The 19631-nt window shown below is 35.3% G+C and overlaps 1 protein-coding gene across 2 annotated transcripts; it reads right to left on the bottom strand.

Moving 5' to 3' along the window:
* Window positions 1-2631: 2631 nt before the first annotated feature.
* On the bottom strand, window positions 2632-13595 carry LOC132178612 (large ribosomal subunit protein eL34-like). Of its 2 annotated transcripts, XR_009439843.2 has the most exons (5): window positions 13121-13323; window positions 8827-8864; window positions 8542-8613; window positions 7906-8421; window positions 7205-7475 (listed from the first exon to the last, which is right to left on the bottom strand). XR_009439843.2 is itself a non-coding variant. In XM_088515413.1 (4 exons), exons 1-4 carry the CDS (start codon window positions 13467-13469, stop codon window positions 3262-3264), a joined length of 354 nt encoding a protein of 117 aa, XP_088371539.1. In that variant the 5' UTR covers window positions 13470-13595; the 3' UTR covers window positions 2632-3261. The 2 variants fall into 2 exon arrangements, 1 of the variants encoding a protein (XP_088371539.1); XM_088515413.1 differs by lacking the exons at window positions 8542-8613; window positions 8827-8864; window positions 13121-13323 and adding exons at window positions 2632-3326; window positions 13330-13595 and having other exon boundaries at window positions 7413-7475; window positions 7906-7991.
* Between the last annotated feature and the right edge of the window lie 6036 nt (window positions 13596-19631).

The following is a 19631-nucleotide window of genomic DNA, read 5'->3' as shown; positions in this document are numbered from 1 at the left end:
CACCCATGCCCTAGGCTTCATGTGTTTGTCGATTTCTACAGAATATATGCTTTCTTAAAGAACAACTTAGTATATACCCATGCTAAATCCTTTAAGAAAGAAAAGAGTTAGAGTATACACCCATGCCCTTAGGTTGACAAACATTAGATATAAATAACATGATTAAAACATTGGCACATTGACATATTATCTAAATATAATTAGTGGTGGATATCAAAGCTCTACCTTTTTATTATCATCAAATCAAAAAATTCAATTTTGTTTTGTTTTACTTTTGGAATTAATTTTAAGCAAAATTAGCAATCCTCGTGCGAATGACTCTGTACTTACACCTTATACTACTATGTTGACCTCGTGCACTTGCGGGTAAAACATACAATTATTTGCCTATTAATTTAGGTAGATATTTGTAATAACATGTGCAGTCACAAATGGATGGTTCCAATACACCTGAAGTTAGCAAAAACAAACAAAAAGTTATGGAGAAGGTACTTCAATGATCTGGTATTATTGTAGTCCATTGTTTAACATGTTATTGTAGAACAATTGTGCTAAAACTTAAATGCTATTTGCCATCATTCTCAACTAATTTTGTTTTTTAGCAGGATATGTCTTTAATTAGGGCATTATGTGGTGGTGGACTATTAGGTCCTCAATCATCTACTGTTTTTATGGTAATTAAATCTAACCTCATACCTGTTTTCTATTAGGGTTTTTTTTTACCCTCCTAATTATCTTTTATATAACTTTTTTTTTTTTTTTTTAACATATAAAGAAGAAGGGCATATCCAATAGGAAAGCATCTACAAGTGTTGGTGCACATTCCAAGAGAAAGGAAATTGACATCCCACAGCTTGTTGACGAGTGAGAGCACACACCTCCCCCTGGATTCGCTGATGTACGCAGAGAATTACCACCCACTGGGGGTGCTGTCGAAGGAAGAGTATCACCTCCCACTATATCTGCTGATGAAGGAAGAGTATCACCTCCACCTAAATCTGTTATTCATGAACATGGATTTGGTGTAGGCATTGTACTACCTCCAGCATGGGGTGCGTCACTTAGAGCCTTAACAAATGATCTAGTACTTCCTAAGTTGTCCATAGGAGGGCCTGCAACAAGGACTCACCGTTCGGATCGGATAGCTGGTATTTGTCAAAGTGTTCCCAAAAAAAAAAAAAACTGGCCCAATACACATTGACCTAACTGAAGATGATTGTGAAACTAAAACTGCTGTAAGAAGAGGGCCATTGACTAGGGGTGGCCGAAGTTCAAGATCTACAAGAAAAGGTCTATTAACAAGAGGTGGTTCAACTGTATCAACTAGAACTAGGGGTGGTGCAGCCAAGGGTGGGGCAACAAAGGGTGGGGCAGTCAAGGGTAGTGCAGCAAGGGGTGGTGCAGCCAGGGGTGGGGCAGCAAGGCGTAGTGCAGCTAGCGGTGGTGGAACACCATCTATGGCAGGCAGAGGTGGTGTAAATGCTTCTTCATCATCAAACCAAGTGAAAGGCAAACACATTGTTACAACAGTCAAAAAGGGAATAAAAATTATGGAAGCCAAGAGGAAAAGAAAAAATCCAGATTGGAAGCCATAGCCAGAAATGTTTTATACTTGTAAATTATCACAATTTAGTTTTGCTATGTTAGGTGTTATCTACAATGACATGTAAATTTGTTGTTTTGGTATGTTAGTTGCTAAGTTTAGTACAATGACATGTAAATGTGATTTGCTATGTTTTTGTCGTTTGTAATTGATGCCGAACTTTCGATGTTTGTTAGCAACAGCTTTGATATTTTTGGTATTTGTTTTGGTATGAGGATATTTCAATGTAATGTACAACTTTGGTATTTTTGGTTTGTTGTTTTGGTATGAGGATATTTCAATACATTCAATGTAATATACAGCTTTGATATTTTTGGTATGTTGTTTTGGTATGAGGATCTTTCAATGTAATGTATAGCTTTGGTATTTTTGGTATGTTGTTTTGGTATGAGGATATTTCAATACATTCAATGTAATATACAGCTTTGGTATTTTTGGTACGTTGTTTTGGTATGAGGATCTTTCAATGTAATGTACAGCTTTGATATTTTTTGGTATGTTGTTTTGGTATGAGGATATTTCAATGTAATGTACAGCTTTAGTATTTTTGGTATGTTGTTTTGGTATGAGGATCTTTCAATGTAATGTACAGCATTAGTATTTTTGGTATATTCTTTTTATCCACTACATACTCGTTGGAAGGTCTTGAACACAATAAGGTCTTCAACACAATAATGCAAAATAAATCACACTTGGGACTAATGGAGTTAAACTAGGGTTTAACTCCAGTTTAGGGTTTAGGGCCTAAACCCTTAAACTAAACAAATCTCATATGGGACTAATGCCTTTCAACTAAACAAATCTCACATAGAACTAAAGCCGTTAAACTAAACAAATCCCACATAGGACTAATAGAGTTGGCAAATTCATGATCCAACATAGGGACTAATGTCTTTAACAAAATAACCCCACATACGACTACATAGTTCTATCATACTACACATTGGTTAATATATTAACATATCACAAAACCACAACAAAAAACTACAGCACGATCCACTAGCTCCACCATAACGACCAACCTCAGGACAACATCACACGACCTAATTTGCAAACATGGTGACCATTGGGAATCTATCCAAAGAAGAACATGAATAATGCACACATCATTACGATCCATGAACACACAATGATTGTATGCTAATTCTTCTTAATTGCATTCATCTTTATGTCCACAATCTCGATTTGTTTACAATACTGGGATATCTTATTCAGCAATTGTTCCTTCATATGCCAAGCTTCACTCTCAATTTCTACCTTCAGCTGAACAGTTTTTTTTTCTCATTTTCTGCTCTCAACTTCCCAACTTCAACTTCAACCAATATTTCATATCATTTCGCTTGAGCCTCCAAATATTCATGCCTTCGATGCAAACGATGTACTACCTTCTTACCAAAGGAGCACATTCTAGGATCAAGCCATTCAAAGAAACCACAATCTTGGTTAATCTATCAAACACACTACAACTAACAATTACCAACATAAATTAATTGAATAAACTAAACAAAAGCAGCAAACAATGACAGTTCATATATATTACATAAAATATCAAGTACTTGCCTTCCAGTTTTCGCAACTCACAAACCTCCTTCCAAAGTTTTTCTCAGTGTTAGTAGTTTTGACAATAGTCGGCCGCTCGCAGAAGCAAATGCGCCACATCATAGATGAAGAACTGCTATGAGCTTAACCAAAAAAGCTTGCACCTTCATTTGAGGTATCCATTCTACATGATATAGTAATACATAATTAGTTCGCTTGCACATTTGTTTTATTGTTTTTCACATTTCAAAGGGGTAATAATGCATGCTTGTGACCAAGGTATTCTGAAACCTACGCTATTCTTTTTTGGCAAAATAATTAAAGAAGAAGATGAGTGGAGGAAGCTTATTTCAGGCTAAGCTTCGGGCTTATACTGTTGAGCTTTGTCTGCTCCTCTCCTTCTTTAATTAATTACGTAGCATTTTATTAACTACTACCTCAGACCACAGAAAATAACGACAGCCAACCAAGCTACAAGTGCTTACAACCGTTCACTACATAGTTAATTCATCTATTAATCGTTGTAGCATGAAAAAAGTAATGTTTATTGGAAGCTAAACCATAATAAAGAAGAATAAACAAGAGGCATATAATATTCCCCTAAACAATATTCCTACAAAACCCCCAATTTTAAACAAAACACATCATTTGACACAAAACCCTAAAACAGTACATGATCTCATATTCTGAAATTAGGGCATACCTCATAAGAAATGGCGAAGAAATCTCCACGAGTTCGTTGCTATTGCTAGGCTAGGAGTATGAGAGTTCTGGAATCTCTTCACGTTGTTGTGCTTCAGGTTTGTTCTTATGTGGGTTTGTTGGAGTTAAAAAGATGAGGAGCAACGTGTGGGTGGGGTTCAAAAGGGGGAGGGTAATCACGTAAACCCATTAGGTTAGATTGAGGGCAAAATTATAAGATAATGGGTTAATAAGTCATGTGAGAAGCACGTGGAGTGAGTTGCATCCATTTAGACGAAAAAATTTAACGGAGGGTTTAAATTGAACATTTTTTAAACTTCAGGGAGGTACATTGCCAATTTTTGAACTTTGGGGTTAAAATTGAAAAACTCCTGAAACTTCAGGGGGGTAAGCTACATTTTTTCCATGTTCTTTTGTTCCGCCTCCACAAATGATCTATGGGCAAGTATCACCTATGCCCCATAAAGTAAACTTTTTTCCCCGTGTTTCAACCATATAGACCTTGTTGAATGCATACAGCAAGGACATGCCTTTCCACCCCTCGTAGGCCATCCAGACAAATCTGCGTATGCGGGAAAGTCATTAATTGTCCGCATCAACTACGCTCGCAGCGTAAAATTCTTCTTCGTGGAGACATCAAATGTGCGTACCCCTATATTCCATAATTCTTGTAATTCCTCAATTAAAGGTTGAAGGTAGACATCTATATCCATTTCAGCCGAACTTGGGCCTGGAATAATCAGGGATAATATGAAAGACGTTTGTTTCATGCACGTCTAAGGAGGCAAGTTGTACGGTACAAGCATCACAAGCCAAGTGCCACGGGATGTGCTCATGTTTCCAAAAGGATTAAACCCATCTGAGGTTATGCCAAGCCTTACGTTCCTACTGTCTGATGAAAATTTTGGATGTAAATTATCAAATGATTTCTATGCTTCACCGTCGACTGGATGCCTCAATATGCCGTCTTGTGTGCAGCCGTCTGCATGTCACCTCATATAGGGCGTGGTATGCTGCGACATAAACAACCTCTGTAGTCGTGGTATGATTGCGAACCACCACAACACCTCCACCGGACGTCTCTTACTCGGCGATATGGGTTGGCCATTCTTGTCTAAATGAATTCCGTCCTTCCACTTAGATTCTCCACATTTAACACACGAATCTAAGTCCTTGTTGCCCTTCTAGAACAATATACAGTCATTACAACATGCCAAAATCTTCTCATACCCGAGTCCCATGTCCCTTAGAAATCTTTTGGCCTCATATGTATTAACTGGTAGACCACCACCATCTGCAAGTTGCAACTAATTGATGAACTCGAGGAAAGATGAGAATATCGTGTTACTAAGTTCACCCACATACTTCAAGTTGTACAGATGTACAATGGCACTAAGTTTTCTATGTCTGGTCTTCTCGTGACGTGGCTTGTCTGCCCTTTTAAGCAAGTCCTCGTACTTTTGTGTGTCACCTCCGTCAGCTTCATCATGCACAATATGTTCTTCATCACCCTACACCACGACTTAAGGCTCAACGTTGTCTTCCCTGACATCATGCATGCCGAATAAATCACGCAATATGGCGTGGATATTGCCACTCTGATCTGTGCTTGCACCTGCATCTGCAGCCAGATGATTCAACTTAGAGCCTTTAACAGGAGCTCGTACAGGCCTCTCGTCGTGATAAATTCACATTCCTTTCCCCCTATCAAGTGGTCATATACTAAACCCTGTGGGTGTCACATGTTAAGGTGACACGTCTTACATGAACAAACAATTAGCCTATCTGAAGTTGAGTGCCATATTTTTTACAAGTAAAATGGGTGTCAATGAGGTCTCACTTTGTTACCCCCCAACCCCCCCGGCCCTCTCCTTCACAAAAGAATTTTCACCCTCTTTCCTAGCATAAAAATAAGTGAGCTTCTTTTTATTTTTATTTTTTCTTGATTTTAAATGTTTAAGATAGATTTTACTCTATACAAATTTAAAATTAATCTTCATTTTCTCTAGAGATTTGTTGTATTTTCTGTTATTAATGATGCCACTGTCTTGAAACAAGTGTCTTCCATTGGTTAATATTTTGAATCATGGGAAGGGTATGGTTCAGCTTCTTAGGAAGTTTAGTGAACGAGTTCAAAACTTTCATTCTTTTGTTCCTTTTCAGCATTAATTAAGAGTAAGGGATTGCGAACTGATGGAACAATAGATGAACAATCTTTTTGAATCAATTATGTGTCCTCCATTTCTACTCCATTGGCAATTCCATTTGTGTAGCCCAGGATGGTGGCTATCCATGACCTTAATTCAAGGTTCGAACTGTGCTTATTAATTATATTGGGTGATGTTCCTAAATTGATTTAATACCAGTGGTAACCTTTTGCAAGCTGACAGGAGGGTGATGAATCTCTTGTTCTTGCTGCGATTCCTCTTTCTAGCGAACACACGAATGATGGGAGAATTTATCTTCTTAAGAATGGTGATGATTGTTTAATATACATTGGAAGCTCAGTGGATTCAAATATCTTGCAGCAGCTATTTGGCATTTCCTCATTTAACGAAATTCCGACACAGGTAATCACTACAAAAATTATGGTCATTAGCGGCAACCCCAAGTTGCCGCTATTTACAAATACCGGCAACACGCGGCCGCTATTTGGTGGTTGGTAGTAAGTGGACGGTAAAGCTAAATACCAGCGACTTTCAAAGTTGCCGCTAATGACAACTCATTAGCGGCAACTTTAAGTCGCCGCTAATACATTTTTTTTTGCCAGGAAAAATGGTTCAAAATGGTTCTACGGTTACCGCTATTATGTATCATTAGCGGCGACCCTTAAGTTGCCGCTACTTGTATGTCATTAGCGATGACCCTTAAGTTGCCGCTATTTGTCTGTCATTAGCGGCAACATAAAGTCGCCGCTAATGATATAAGAAAATTAAAAAAAAAAAAAAAATTTAAAAGTCAATAGCGGCAACTTGGAGTTGCCGCTATTCTTCTATCATTAGCGGCAACCCATAGTTGCCGCTATTTCTCCAGTATTACCGGCGACTTATAGTTGCCGCTATTTGTCTGTCATTAGCAGCGACATAGAGTTGCCGCTAATGATATAAGAAAATTAAAAAAAAAAAAAAATTGAAAAAAGTCAATAGCGGCAACTTGGAGTTGCCGCTATTCCTCTATCATTAGCGGCAACTTAAAGTTGCCGCTATTTGTCTGTAATTAGCGGCAACTTATAGGTTGCCACTAATGAATTAAAAAATAGAAACGCTATTGAAAAAAAAAAAAAAAAAAAAAAAAAAAAAAAAAAAAAACATATATATATATATATATATATATATATATATATTGATATGGCACGTGCAATACATCATAGTGTAAACAAAGATAACCAAGATTTGCAGAGCATATAGGACAACAGATATAACTCACTTAAATTCTGGACATCCTACTTCTCGATTACTCAAAAACAACTTACTGAAAATTTCCAAAACCATTTTCAGTTATGAAAAAAGAAAGGAATCTTATTTATAAAAACAAAATAACAAAAAAGCCATATAGGTCAGAAGTGCACCATTCTTCATCAATATTCTCTTTCCCGTATGTGCTTGTAAGTGCAGTAATGCTTCTGTGATGCCTGGAAGAGAGAGAGAGAGAGAATTCATATGCAAACACTACACGCTTGAACCAGGAAAGAAAAACCTCCAGAATAACATTATTCAAAAGCAAGAATATAAGAAAAATACATTACTTAAAAAGGGTCATGTTCAAACAGTTATATACCTCCTCATGGAGTAGAAGAGTGCAACTTTCTATTTAATCTTAGTCAATCAGCCATCAAGATTCAGTCAATTTTAAGCAACATAGAAGCATGAAAGGAGGAGGCAATAAAAGTATTTGTAACTACAATACAATCTTATCAGTTTGTAATTTGATGAAAAAAATAATTTTACAAGCCAAGTTTTATCTGTATCTTTAAAAATAATATCCATAACCTACATTACACACACCACCACTTAGAACCAACAATTAAAAGTGAAAAGGAGTAATTTATCATGATTTATTACCTAAATCTTTCTTAGCTTGTTCTGTTTTCCCCTGTTCTTGCAATTTCATATATCGCTCATGAGTTTTCTGTTTCTCTATCTCCTCTCTGCATGATACACAAAAGTTGATAATAAATACAATTGCTTTACATGCAAATCTGTTAAAAGTATAAAGAAGTATGTACTTCAATGAAGATTTGTGTCATAGGACTGAAAAAGAATCAAAGAAAACCACAAAGATATATTTAAAAATAAAAAATAAAAAAATATGGACTCCCACTTCGAAATAGAACATAAATTGTCCTCTTGAAGAACAAAAGTGACCATTAACAAACCTTTCACGCCTTGAAAGTTCAGTTGTTTCCCCAACTACATGGGAAGAAAAAACATTACTTCTTTTTTTGGCATAAGTTAATAAATGAAGAATGCATGAGAAAATTTGGTGGAGCTTACATCGATATCTCTGGCTTTCAAGGACTTTGGTTTTACCAAATTAGGATTTCCAATCTGGATAATACCTTGAGTGCCTTTCAGCTTCTGCTAAACATTAGTTGAGAAAAAGACAATGGAATCATGTTGATGAGCAACACCCATAAAACAATCCAAAACATAAGCACAATAAAGCCATCAAAGTAAAAGCTGGTCATTATTACTAACTTCATTATTTCCTTCAGATTCTTCTTCAGATCCTTCTTCCTCAGATACTTCCTCTTCATATTCAGCTTCTTGCTAATTACATCAAATTTATGGAAAAAGTGATGCATAAGAACATAAAACAACTCAATAATAAGAAACAAGAAAGGCAACCTATTCCATAACAGACTCTTGTTGCAGAATCAATGGCACTTTCAATTAATCAATAATTTGCATTGCTACAAAATGTGTGTGAGTGAGTGAGTGTGTGTGTGTGAGAGAGAGAGAGAGACAGAGAGAGAGAGAGACCTTTCTGAAAGTGCGAGGACGGGAAGAAGTACCTGCAACTGCAATAATTAAATCCCAAAAAAAAAATATTTGATGTCAGCAAGACTAAACTTTACCCACCATTAAATTATTAGTTATCTCAAATTGAAATTGAAACCAAAAACACAAATGATAACCTACAGAAAATACATCATTAGGCTAGAGTACTATATATATATATATATATTCCTCTTTCTAAGCTTCCACGTGAACATAATAGGAAAGAAATTACACTAATTTGTAATGACCATGGAGCAGGCGTTCACTTCATAACAAGAAGCACTTGCACGGGTACTTTCAAGTTACTTTTTACTCTACCCTAATTCTTCATCTCCTCTCTGTCAAGAATAGAATAAAAGTGGGACTCTTACTTAAAGTAGTTGAACGTTTAGAACCACATTCTTTCACTTGCTATGATGTCTACCAAACTGTGTTGAGGCCCAAGAGAAGAAAAGGATGGAAAAAACAGTGCCAAATGTCAATATCAACAAAAGCAAGAATCTCCTCAACATATATTTGACAAATTCCACAAGAACAAATTCAATCCTTCTTTCTTTGCGATTTTTTAAGAATATCTAATAAATCATAATCCTCTTTTATCTCACACTAGAATGCTTTATTGAATATGTTTATCTTATTCAAAGCTTGTGCTCCTATCCCACTTTAGCAAGCATGTTGACAATTATCACCAATCCTTGGTAGCAACATAGAAATTCATACTCTGTGATCAACTCAGAGATCATTTCAAAATTCACAAAACAACACAAACTCTTATTAATTGCACCTAATGCGAGCTATAAATGACTTCTTCCTCCCAAATCCTAGAAATTATGCAACATTGCATTTGGAAAGCAGAGAAAGCTCCTTCTCTAGCCCGTTAAAGAGACATAATAAAGAAAAAGAAAACACAGAGAAAAAAGGAAATTAGAAAAACAAAAGAATTAACAACTGAGTTGAGGAAAAAAAGAAACCCCTATCCTCGAACAAGCCACATATAAAATCTGCAGCAACACCCTTTACAGAGGAAACAGAATATCCTCAAAACCATGAACAAACCACAAAAAACCTGCAACATATCATCAACAAAACAGACTTTCAGACAAGTTCCATAAGGAGCAGAGTACCATATTCTCCTTAGTCCTTGGGAACTTTCCTTTCCCAACAATTCTAGAACGAACTTCCCACAATACTTTCTTCAAAATCTGCTCCTCAGTGTGTGAATGGCCTGCATGCCTAATTTCATTTCTAGTGCACCAAATGTTATAAACTGCAGAACCCAAAGCCAGCCTACAAAGCAAGCCTTTAAGAGTGTTACACCTCCAAGAACTACATCCCAACTAAAGAATATCCTCCCATATAATAGGGGGGTTAGCCACTTTGCATCTAGTCATACAAAACTTCCAAATTCTATAACAAAAGCTGCATTCAAAAAATAAATGGTTTCGGCTCTCCATTTGATTCCTACAAAAACAGCATTGAATATCTCCTCTATAACCCCAACTCAGCAACCTTACTCCTGTAACCAACCTATCCTTCATGGCAAGCCATAAAATGAAAGCTTGCTTAGGCTTTTGTTTAGCCCTCTGTAAGGGTTTGGTCTAATTGTTTTGGGCTGTAAGCTAGAGTTTTTTTCCGCTGTTTTGGTGTTTTTTGGCCTCTATGTAGGCTGTTTTCAGTCTGTTCTCAGGCTTGTATTAGTTGTTGATGTGTTCTTGGTTTGTTTTGTTAATGAAGTTGCTTATTCATCCAAAAATAAAAAATAAATAATAACTGAGTTGAAGCAATAGCATCAAATCTCTCCCCCTGTATGATTGCAGTGAAAATCGAAAAACCTTGTACAAAAACAAAAACAAAATATTACCTTAAACTAAGCATAGGAGAACAACAAATCGTTACTCTTCCCCAGGATCCAAGCATAGGAGAAATAGAAAAAAATGATTACAGTAAATGGGAAGTGGGTCTAAAAGTACCTTGAGAGCTCTTCGTTCATGAAAATCCTTTAGGACTGCTTCTATGATTACATCACTTGCTGATCAACTCTCTATGATCAAGTATCGTCTTGAATGCTTTGTTATTTTAGTAACAAAATGATAACAAATGAAAATGAATGAACATATTCCTAACCTGAAACCATAAGTTATGAACTATTCTAGTATTAAATTGAATTTAACTTACCCATTGTTATTTGAGTCATTCATACACATCCATAGGGGTAAATTGTACGGCATTACTACTACTGGCCATATGCTATATGTGGTACTCATATTACCAAATGGGTTGAAACCATCACTTGCCAAACCAAGTCGCACGTTGCGGGAATCACGAGCAAACCATTCATGTTCTTTATCAAACTCTTTCCACGCAAGACCATCGGCTGGGTGTCTTAGAGTGTTGCCGTCATCTTTTCGTTCATCTTTGTGCCACCTCATATGTTTGGCCATATCTTTTGACATAAACAATCATTGCAACCTCGGTTTTATTGGGAAATACCGCAAGACCTTTTGAGAAATTTTCTTGCCACTACCCTTAACACAACTCCATCTTGAAGTGTTGCATGTTGGGCATTTTACTTTATCAGCATGTTCCTTCCAGAAAAGCACACAATCATTCTTGCATGCATGTATCGACTCATAACCAAAACTCAAGTCTCGGCAAAATCGCTTTACTTCTTGGTACGAGCGTGGCAATGTGTCTCCATCAGGAAGGGCCTCCTTTATCAATTTAATTATCATATCGAATGCCTTGTTACTCATGTTGCAAATTGTCTTTATATGAAGCATCTTCAAAATGAAAGCTACTTTTGTAAATTTATTACAGCCTGGATAAAGTCCACCCATGCCATCTTCCCATAATCGACCAAAAGGGGTTCTATATTTGTGACTATTAGTTGTCAAACCTGGAGTAGTAGAGGGTTCACCTATGTTGGCTTCAAAAAATGTCCCCATTTGAACATTGCCTAACAATTCTTTAATCTCATCAACCTCCTTTATCCTCACATTTGTATCAGTGTGTAAGTTGGCAGTCACGTTTATACCACACGGATCTTCTTCATCATGAAATATCCATAGAGTGTATGTGCGATCAATTCCATGTTCATACAAGTGACTCTCCACCAACTCAATATGACGAAAATATCGATTTGCACAATCACGACATGGACACCTCATAATACCATTTACATCCACACATTGACGCGCCATTCTAAGGAATTCTTCAACACCTTTTAGATATCGATCGGAACATCGAGTAGGTTCTTGCATCCAACTCTTATTCATCTCTATTCACTATCACAAGTTACTCCTTACCTACATTTAATCACAGGCGTGTTTAGAGAAGTTTTAATTTTCTGTCACAATTATCAAATTTTCAGATTTATAAGTCACTCACAAAAGCTTTTAAGTACAAGATTCAAGATATATATGCAAAGTAATAATAAGTCTTACTTATTAATACTCATACTAGTACTATGACAAATTTCTTATGAAGTCCTTTAAAAAAAATATAATGTTTTCTATGAAGTGGCCCAAACTAATTTTTTACTTCACAAACAATTCCTTTTGAATATTTTTTTTTTCATGCAAAAAATTCTAGTTCCACCCTTAGTCAAACACTCTCATGTCAATATTTTGGATCTCTTTAATCTTTTCAATCATTTTTTCCATCTTTAGGAGCTAGCTAGGTTTACAATAGTGAGATCCTATTAATTGACTTTCCTTCTCTTTAAGTTCTTCAATCGTTTTTTTATTCCCAAGAGGTTGTTGTACAATAGGGACACCTGATTAATTATTTTAGTTTGTAACTTAATTTTGGTTTAATCCTCAAAGTATCATCTGATTAATCTCTCAACATGTTTATATGGGGATCACTTGAATCATATGGGGATCTCTACCACATTTATATCATGTGTCTCATATGTAGTAAATATAGCTACAAGTAAAGTTTAAAGGTGGTGCATAAAAGGAGTGGTAGGAGGCTACTATTTACATAGCTACCTTATCCTCATTTTGACATATCTACTCTAATGACATATCTGCAACTTTATCCTCATTTTGCATATATAAAAGCTTTTACTTTATGATCAATCATATGTCTAATCATATGAAAGACATGGGTAACATGCGTGAGTAGGGGAGAGGTACATCCAAGCAATGCCAATAATTTAGGTGTAAAAGAAATCTTTTTATCAGTGAAGTTGCTAATCAAGCGCAGAATATAACATACTGCAGAACTTCACAGCTAATAACAATTAAAGCATTCATCAAGTTAACAGCCTTACTTGAGCTTCAAGGATTGTCAATAGAGTCTTCGTTCTTTGCAAAAGCCCAAGTTCTATGTGTTTTCTCTTCACAGAATCGTAGAACTCTTCCACCAAAAAAGCTCGAACAATTTTACAAAACAGTTAGGACAGATGCTCATTCACCCAAGCACACACAAGAGAAAGAGAGATGGATAAACTGTAAATCCTTGTGCCTATGAAAAACAAACCTTTTCCTTACAGCACCACCAGAAAGAACTCCACCATAAGCCCGGTTAGCAGTCGTTCGGTTCCTCGATAACCTAGACCTCTTATACTCAGCTGCTCTCAAATGAGGAATCTGCAAACACAGCAGCAAGCTTTGTAGCATAGTAGAAAGTGTAGTAATAATCCAGGTGGACAAGATATAAATCCCACACTATCTCCATAATTGCATTATAACAATATCAATCAAAACTTGCTATAAATCAAAACTCAAAGTATAGTATCAACATATTCTACAGAACTTGAATTATTCCATTTAGCAACATATGTGATTTAAGATAAATTGATATGTTTGTACAGTAAAAAGATGAGTTATATGCTTTTTTGAACAAGAAAAGAGAGAGGGAGCATAAAATTGTGCATTTCCCTCTGTAAATAATGGAATTTAAAAATTAAATAACCTGCATAAATTGCAAAGCATGAGTAATAGTGAATCAATTATGTGCAAGTAGTACTTCTCCATGTTTTGTACTTAGACAAGCAGATGATGCTATCATGCTACAATGGAGTAAATAGTGAACCAAGTTTTTGTAAACTCAAGTGTCTACGATCTTATATACATTGAAGAACTAATAGGGATGTAACAAGAAACATAAGCATAATTCCAGAAGTTCAAACAATAACTCCTAGCAGATCTACATACCATGCATTGCTTACAAAACCAACAAGTTTCTGAGCAAGACAGAAACTTTAGGGGGAAATTTCAAGTTTCTGAGCAATAAATGGACCAGATCGACATGTACTGCTGCATGCATGGATCCAGCACATAAAACACTCTTGTGAAAAAGACTGATAATTTCTAGCTTTTTATCTTTAGCATCCAAAAAGAAAAAAGGAGAGAATTATAATTCATTGGCCTCTATAAATTCCCAATGTCTACGAGTATGTGCTGTACCCAGCTCAAGCGTGCATGCATGTAATTAGACAACTATCAAGAAACAAGATAATGGCTTTTGGATTAAGAGAAATACTATATTAACAATTCTTTTCCAACTTGTAATTGCTGCTTGAACTTTATCAAGCGATTTGTTTAGAAGACACCGAAGGAGATATCATTTCCTATACACAGAGTTGCAGATCAAACGTCAAAGCATTTAAGTACTTTATGAAGAGTACATGCAAGAAAGCAAGCTATCAAAATTTTTGGCCAGAAAGTTGTGTAAGAATAAAAATCATTCAGTGAAAGGAACAATTCAGATTTTGGAGATAATATGACATGAATAATCATCTAGTTTGGTAAATATCATATCAGTGTATGAGCTAGACTCATGATCAAAATAATTCCATGATTTTGAGAGCCCATATCTATGAATAGGACATGAATTTCACTGGTGAATACCAATAAAGTGTACTTTGACCTATGAACCAAGAATTTCATAAACATCCGGTAAAAGAATAAATACCTGACCTCCCATTTGTAAAGCTAAGATTTGGAGGAGGAACAGGAGCTTTAATATGTTTGTAGTGGCAATAAACTTACCTCTAGAGCACTAATCTTTGCTAGCAACTGACCATATAATATGTTCATAATTTGTTGGATAGGCCTTTTTGTTTCTCATTTATTTCAATTACCAATTGGCATTCATAATTTGATAAACTTTAAGAATGACACAAACTAGCACCACATGGGTCAAGGACTAGGAAAAAGGTTGATAAGCTAGTGCAAATTTTCTTAAACAAGAAATTTGAACGTACAATAGAAAATCTATATGCATATGACCATCTCATGGAAAGTGAATTATGTGCAGAAAGACAACTCATCATCATTTCATAAACCAACCATAGATCAGACATTTGAAACACCCAAGTAAACCCAACAATAATCAAAGTTATGGGTTGCAACAGTAAACAAGATAAATAACCTTGCCACTCAGCAGCTCAAACTAGTTTTTGCATGGAACAGCATAGACAGATTTAAAGTCTTTTCCACAATTCATACTCATTTAATGGACCTCAATAACTGGTGCCAACAAGTCATATGAATATTTACTAAGCTCTTTTCATCCATTCTCAAAAACTACAAACTTGATATTACTTATCAAAAAATAAAAAAACTACAAACTTGATATCGAACTCTTCATTACAGTAATGCAACACATTCTCCATAGAAATGTTTTCTATTTCCTAAGAACATAGAACCTACCTTCAATCCCAAAAACAAGCCTAATAAAAGGCACCAGTACCAGAAGGGCTGGGAGCAACATTGATTAGAAAACTTCACTAAGCTCTCACACCAAAATTTGATAGCTTTGATCTAAAGAGTTAACAGTTACAGTCACAGTGCAGCACAATTTTCCACCACTTCTCACTCTTAAAAAGCATAACTTAAAAGTGAAATGAATGTCAGTTGCTGCATGTATGATAATCCAACTTATCCTAGTTCAAAGATAGTTGTCTTAAAAGGAAAGTGAAATGGATGTTGAGTACCAAAACTCCCTAATCCAAATAACAAGCCCCTGCAGGTAACATAAGAGCTATTTTCTAAGTTCCATATGACATACTGCGCCCAGGGAAAAAAAAAAGAAAAGAAAAGATAAGAACATATTATGCTCGATGCTTGAATAGATGAATAGGTTTATCTTGAGTTCACACACGAATGTCAAGAAAAACTCTCCGGTGTCCAAAATCCAAAATCTTAACCAAAATTAACGTCCAAGACACAAACCTAAGCCTAATCGGCTAGGGGCCACGCCTCATGAAGCATAGTTCACCAGTTCGAATCCCCCTCCCACTTTCTCTCCTCTTGTACAGACATGTAAAAACAAAAACAAACAAAGACACAGACCACACTGGACCAGACGACATATGTATCTCTCAGCATTTGCGTATGATAGGAATCAAAGGGTCTGAAACCTCATTTTATCAGCACAAGAACACTACAAAGTTCTAATTATCTATAACTGCATCACCCTCTGCAAAGCTCTGTTTCTATATGTAGAACTTGCCCTCAGTTACAATAGAAATTGCCCACAGTTAACACACCAATAGAGCCAAAGAAACATGCAACTTGCTTCATAACATGTGCTCACATAATTAATGGAATTAACCACCAACGCAGCTCTGTTTTTTACACCCGATATCTCATTATGCAACTAGACAAAGTGCACATGCAAGAATATGATATTTCATAATTAGGCATGCTCTTGTAGCTACAGAGCTAGATTAGTGACAGTCAAACCATCCATCCACTGGTCAACTTTTCCTTTGACCCGTTTGACGCATTCTATAATATTTCCAAATCTGCATGTGAGATCAGAATTTATTACTTTTTTGTAGGTAGAAACCATAAATGGTTTCGTGGAATTAATGTCATTGTATGGAGAAAGAACATGGCAGATTGATGATTAAAGAACTTGGGTACCCCAGATGTCTTTACCATATCAGGACCACGAATTCTTTAAAAGAGGACAGTTAAATGGCTGGACCACCTCCTGAATGGCCTTAGATACCCCCCCTTCTTCCCTTCCTCTCTCCTTCAAATGATAATATTCCACTACACAAAATAAAAAAATAAATAAAAATACCCCTCTTTCTGTTTTTGCCTACAACTTTTATTCGCTGAAATAATTTTCAAAAGAGTATTGCCCTTTTTTGCCCATTTAGAAAGGCATAAATAATTTGAGAATTTGTAACCAAGATAAGAAATGTCCACTTAATAGTGTCACATATAAATCTCAAAATTAAACAGAGTGTATGCTTTCACTAAAACCTGCCAGAGCATAACAAAGAGACACAATCAATTATACAAATCCTACAAACAAACAAAAAACTTAAATTCAGGAACAAAAGTTGTGCTTAAATATATTACAATTAGCGTTTAAATATGAACAAAAAAGAGAACAAAAAACAAACAAAAAAAGCACAGAAAAAAACTTATATATGGATTATAATATTATGAAAGTAAAACAAATAAAGGAAAAGACTCTCTCACCTGACAGCTTTCCCTTCCGCTTGAAATGCATCAGGCCTCGAACCCAATTTCATAAACTTCATTTTGCTCACCACAAAATACCTCTCGGAAGTGCCCCAAATCACAGAAAACCAACCTCTCTATTTCCAGTGAAGCTGCCCACACCCAACCCCTAACTATCTCTCTCTCAAATGGCGGATTCTGGGAAAAACCCAGATGAAGCAACCAAAAACCCCCCCAGTCCAGAAATGGCGTTCTTACGCGATTTCCTTTACCTAAGAACTCCACGCTTTCCACTAGGCCGTTTCTCTAGGGTTTGATTTCGCTGTTTCTAGGAGTGAATGAGAGAGAGAGAGAGAGAGAGAGAGAGAGATCGTGTGAGAGAGTGATTTTATTTTGAGTTAGTGATTTTGGGACTTTGAGTCAGAAAACAAAACAAAAAAAATGGTATGAAAATTTCAAAAAATTAGCGCCAATTTCAGAGATGGCGCTAATTTTATTTGGCCCAATCAATAGAGTCGACGCTAATTATCTCAAATAGCGGCGATCCAATATGTCGCCGCTATTTGGGGTTTTTTTTTATTATAAAAAAATTATACTTACAATTTTTTAATTTTTATTTATTTATTTATTTATTTTTGTTTTTTTTTTCTCTTGTAATATGTTTTTATTATTATACTATTAACTAAAAATTTTCGTTTAATAAATTTTTATGATAAAAATAATTGAGTTGATATTTATCTTATAATTAATTATAAAATAATACAAAATCCAAAGATAATATAAGATCAATATAACTAAGGCACTAAGATAATATAAAAAGCTTACAGTTCAATTGAATGTTCGATCGAACCTAGAATTGTATCCAATTGATCATATCATGATCAATCGAACTAATTCATTAGGATCGATCGGATGTTTGTTTTTTTAATTTTTCTCTTGTAATATGTTTTTATTATTATAATATTAACTAAAAGTTTCTGTTTAATAAATTTTTATGATAAAGATCATTAAGTTGATATTTATCTTATAATTAATTATAAAATAATACAAAATCCAAAGATAATATAAGATCAATATAACTAAGGCACTAAGATAATATAAAAAGCTTACAAACCTTCAATTGTATCCAGTTTGATCTATCAATTGATCATATCACGATCAATCGAACTAACTCACTAGGATCGATCGGATGTTTGATCGAACATTTAATCCTATCACGATCAATCGAACTAATTCATTAGGATCGATCGGATGTTTAATCGATCATTTGATCCTATCACGATCAATCGAACTAATTCACAAGGATTGATTAGATGTTTGACCGATCATTTGATCCTATCACGATCAATCGAACTAATTCCTTAGGATCGATCAGATGTTTGATCGATCGTTTGATCCTATCACGATTAATCGAACTAATTTACCTGGATCGATTGGATGTTTGATCGATCATTTGATCTTTTCACGATCAATCGAATTAATTCAGTAGGATCAATCGGATGTTTGATCGATAATTTGATCCTTTCACGATCAATCGAATTAATTCAGTAAGATCGATCGAACATTTGATTCTATCAAGATCAATCGAGCTAATTCATTAGGATTGATCAGATGTTTGACCGAACATTTGATCCTATCATGATTAATCGAACTAATTCACTAGGATCGATCAGATGTTTGATCGAACATTTGATCCTATCACAATTAATCGAACTAATTCATTAGGATTGATCGGATGTTTGATCGATTATTTAAATATATCACTGTAGCACCTCAGATTTTGAAAGTCTTATTTTAGAGATATTAATTTGATGCTATGATTATATTAATATTCATATTTATGATATTGTATGAATGGTAATTGGAGATTGGTAGGTAGAATAGTATAGGGTAGGTAGAATAGTAAATAGTAGGTAAAATAGTAAATGGTAGGTGTAATAGTATTTGGTAGGTGAAATAGTAAATAAAGGGTAGAATTGTAAATGAAAGGCGAAATAGTATTTGTTTTTTTTTCCTATAAATAGAGCTCTTCCCCTTCACAATTTTCACCACTCATATCCTCTCTTCCACATATTCTTCCTTCTTCCGTTTTCTACTTGGTCTTTCTTCTTTCTGAAAGTGTTTACACGAAACAGAGAGAGAAAGGGCGAGACAAAGCGTTGCAAGAAAGAAAGAACACGAGAGAGAACGGATTTGAGAAATTAGTTTGAAAGATATACTAGTAGTGTTAGTCAAATTGGAGCAACTAGATCATTCAGACCACTTTTTAGCTTCAGTCTAGAGGTAAGTAAATTCACTACCCCTTCTAAAATTACTTCATGTCATGCTATTTATTCATTCTTTAGTAAATTGTAA

The sequence above is a fragment of the Corylus avellana genome, chromosome 4 (assembly GCF_965113065.1).
Source record: "Corylus avellana chromosome 4, dhCorAvel1.hap1.2, whole genome shotgun sequence".
Classification (NCBI taxonomy): Eukaryota; Viridiplantae; Streptophyta; class Magnoliopsida; order Fagales; family Betulaceae; genus Corylus; species Corylus avellana.
Note: the sequence above shows the minus strand (reverse complement) of the source record. Positions and strands in the feature narration are given on the sequence as shown.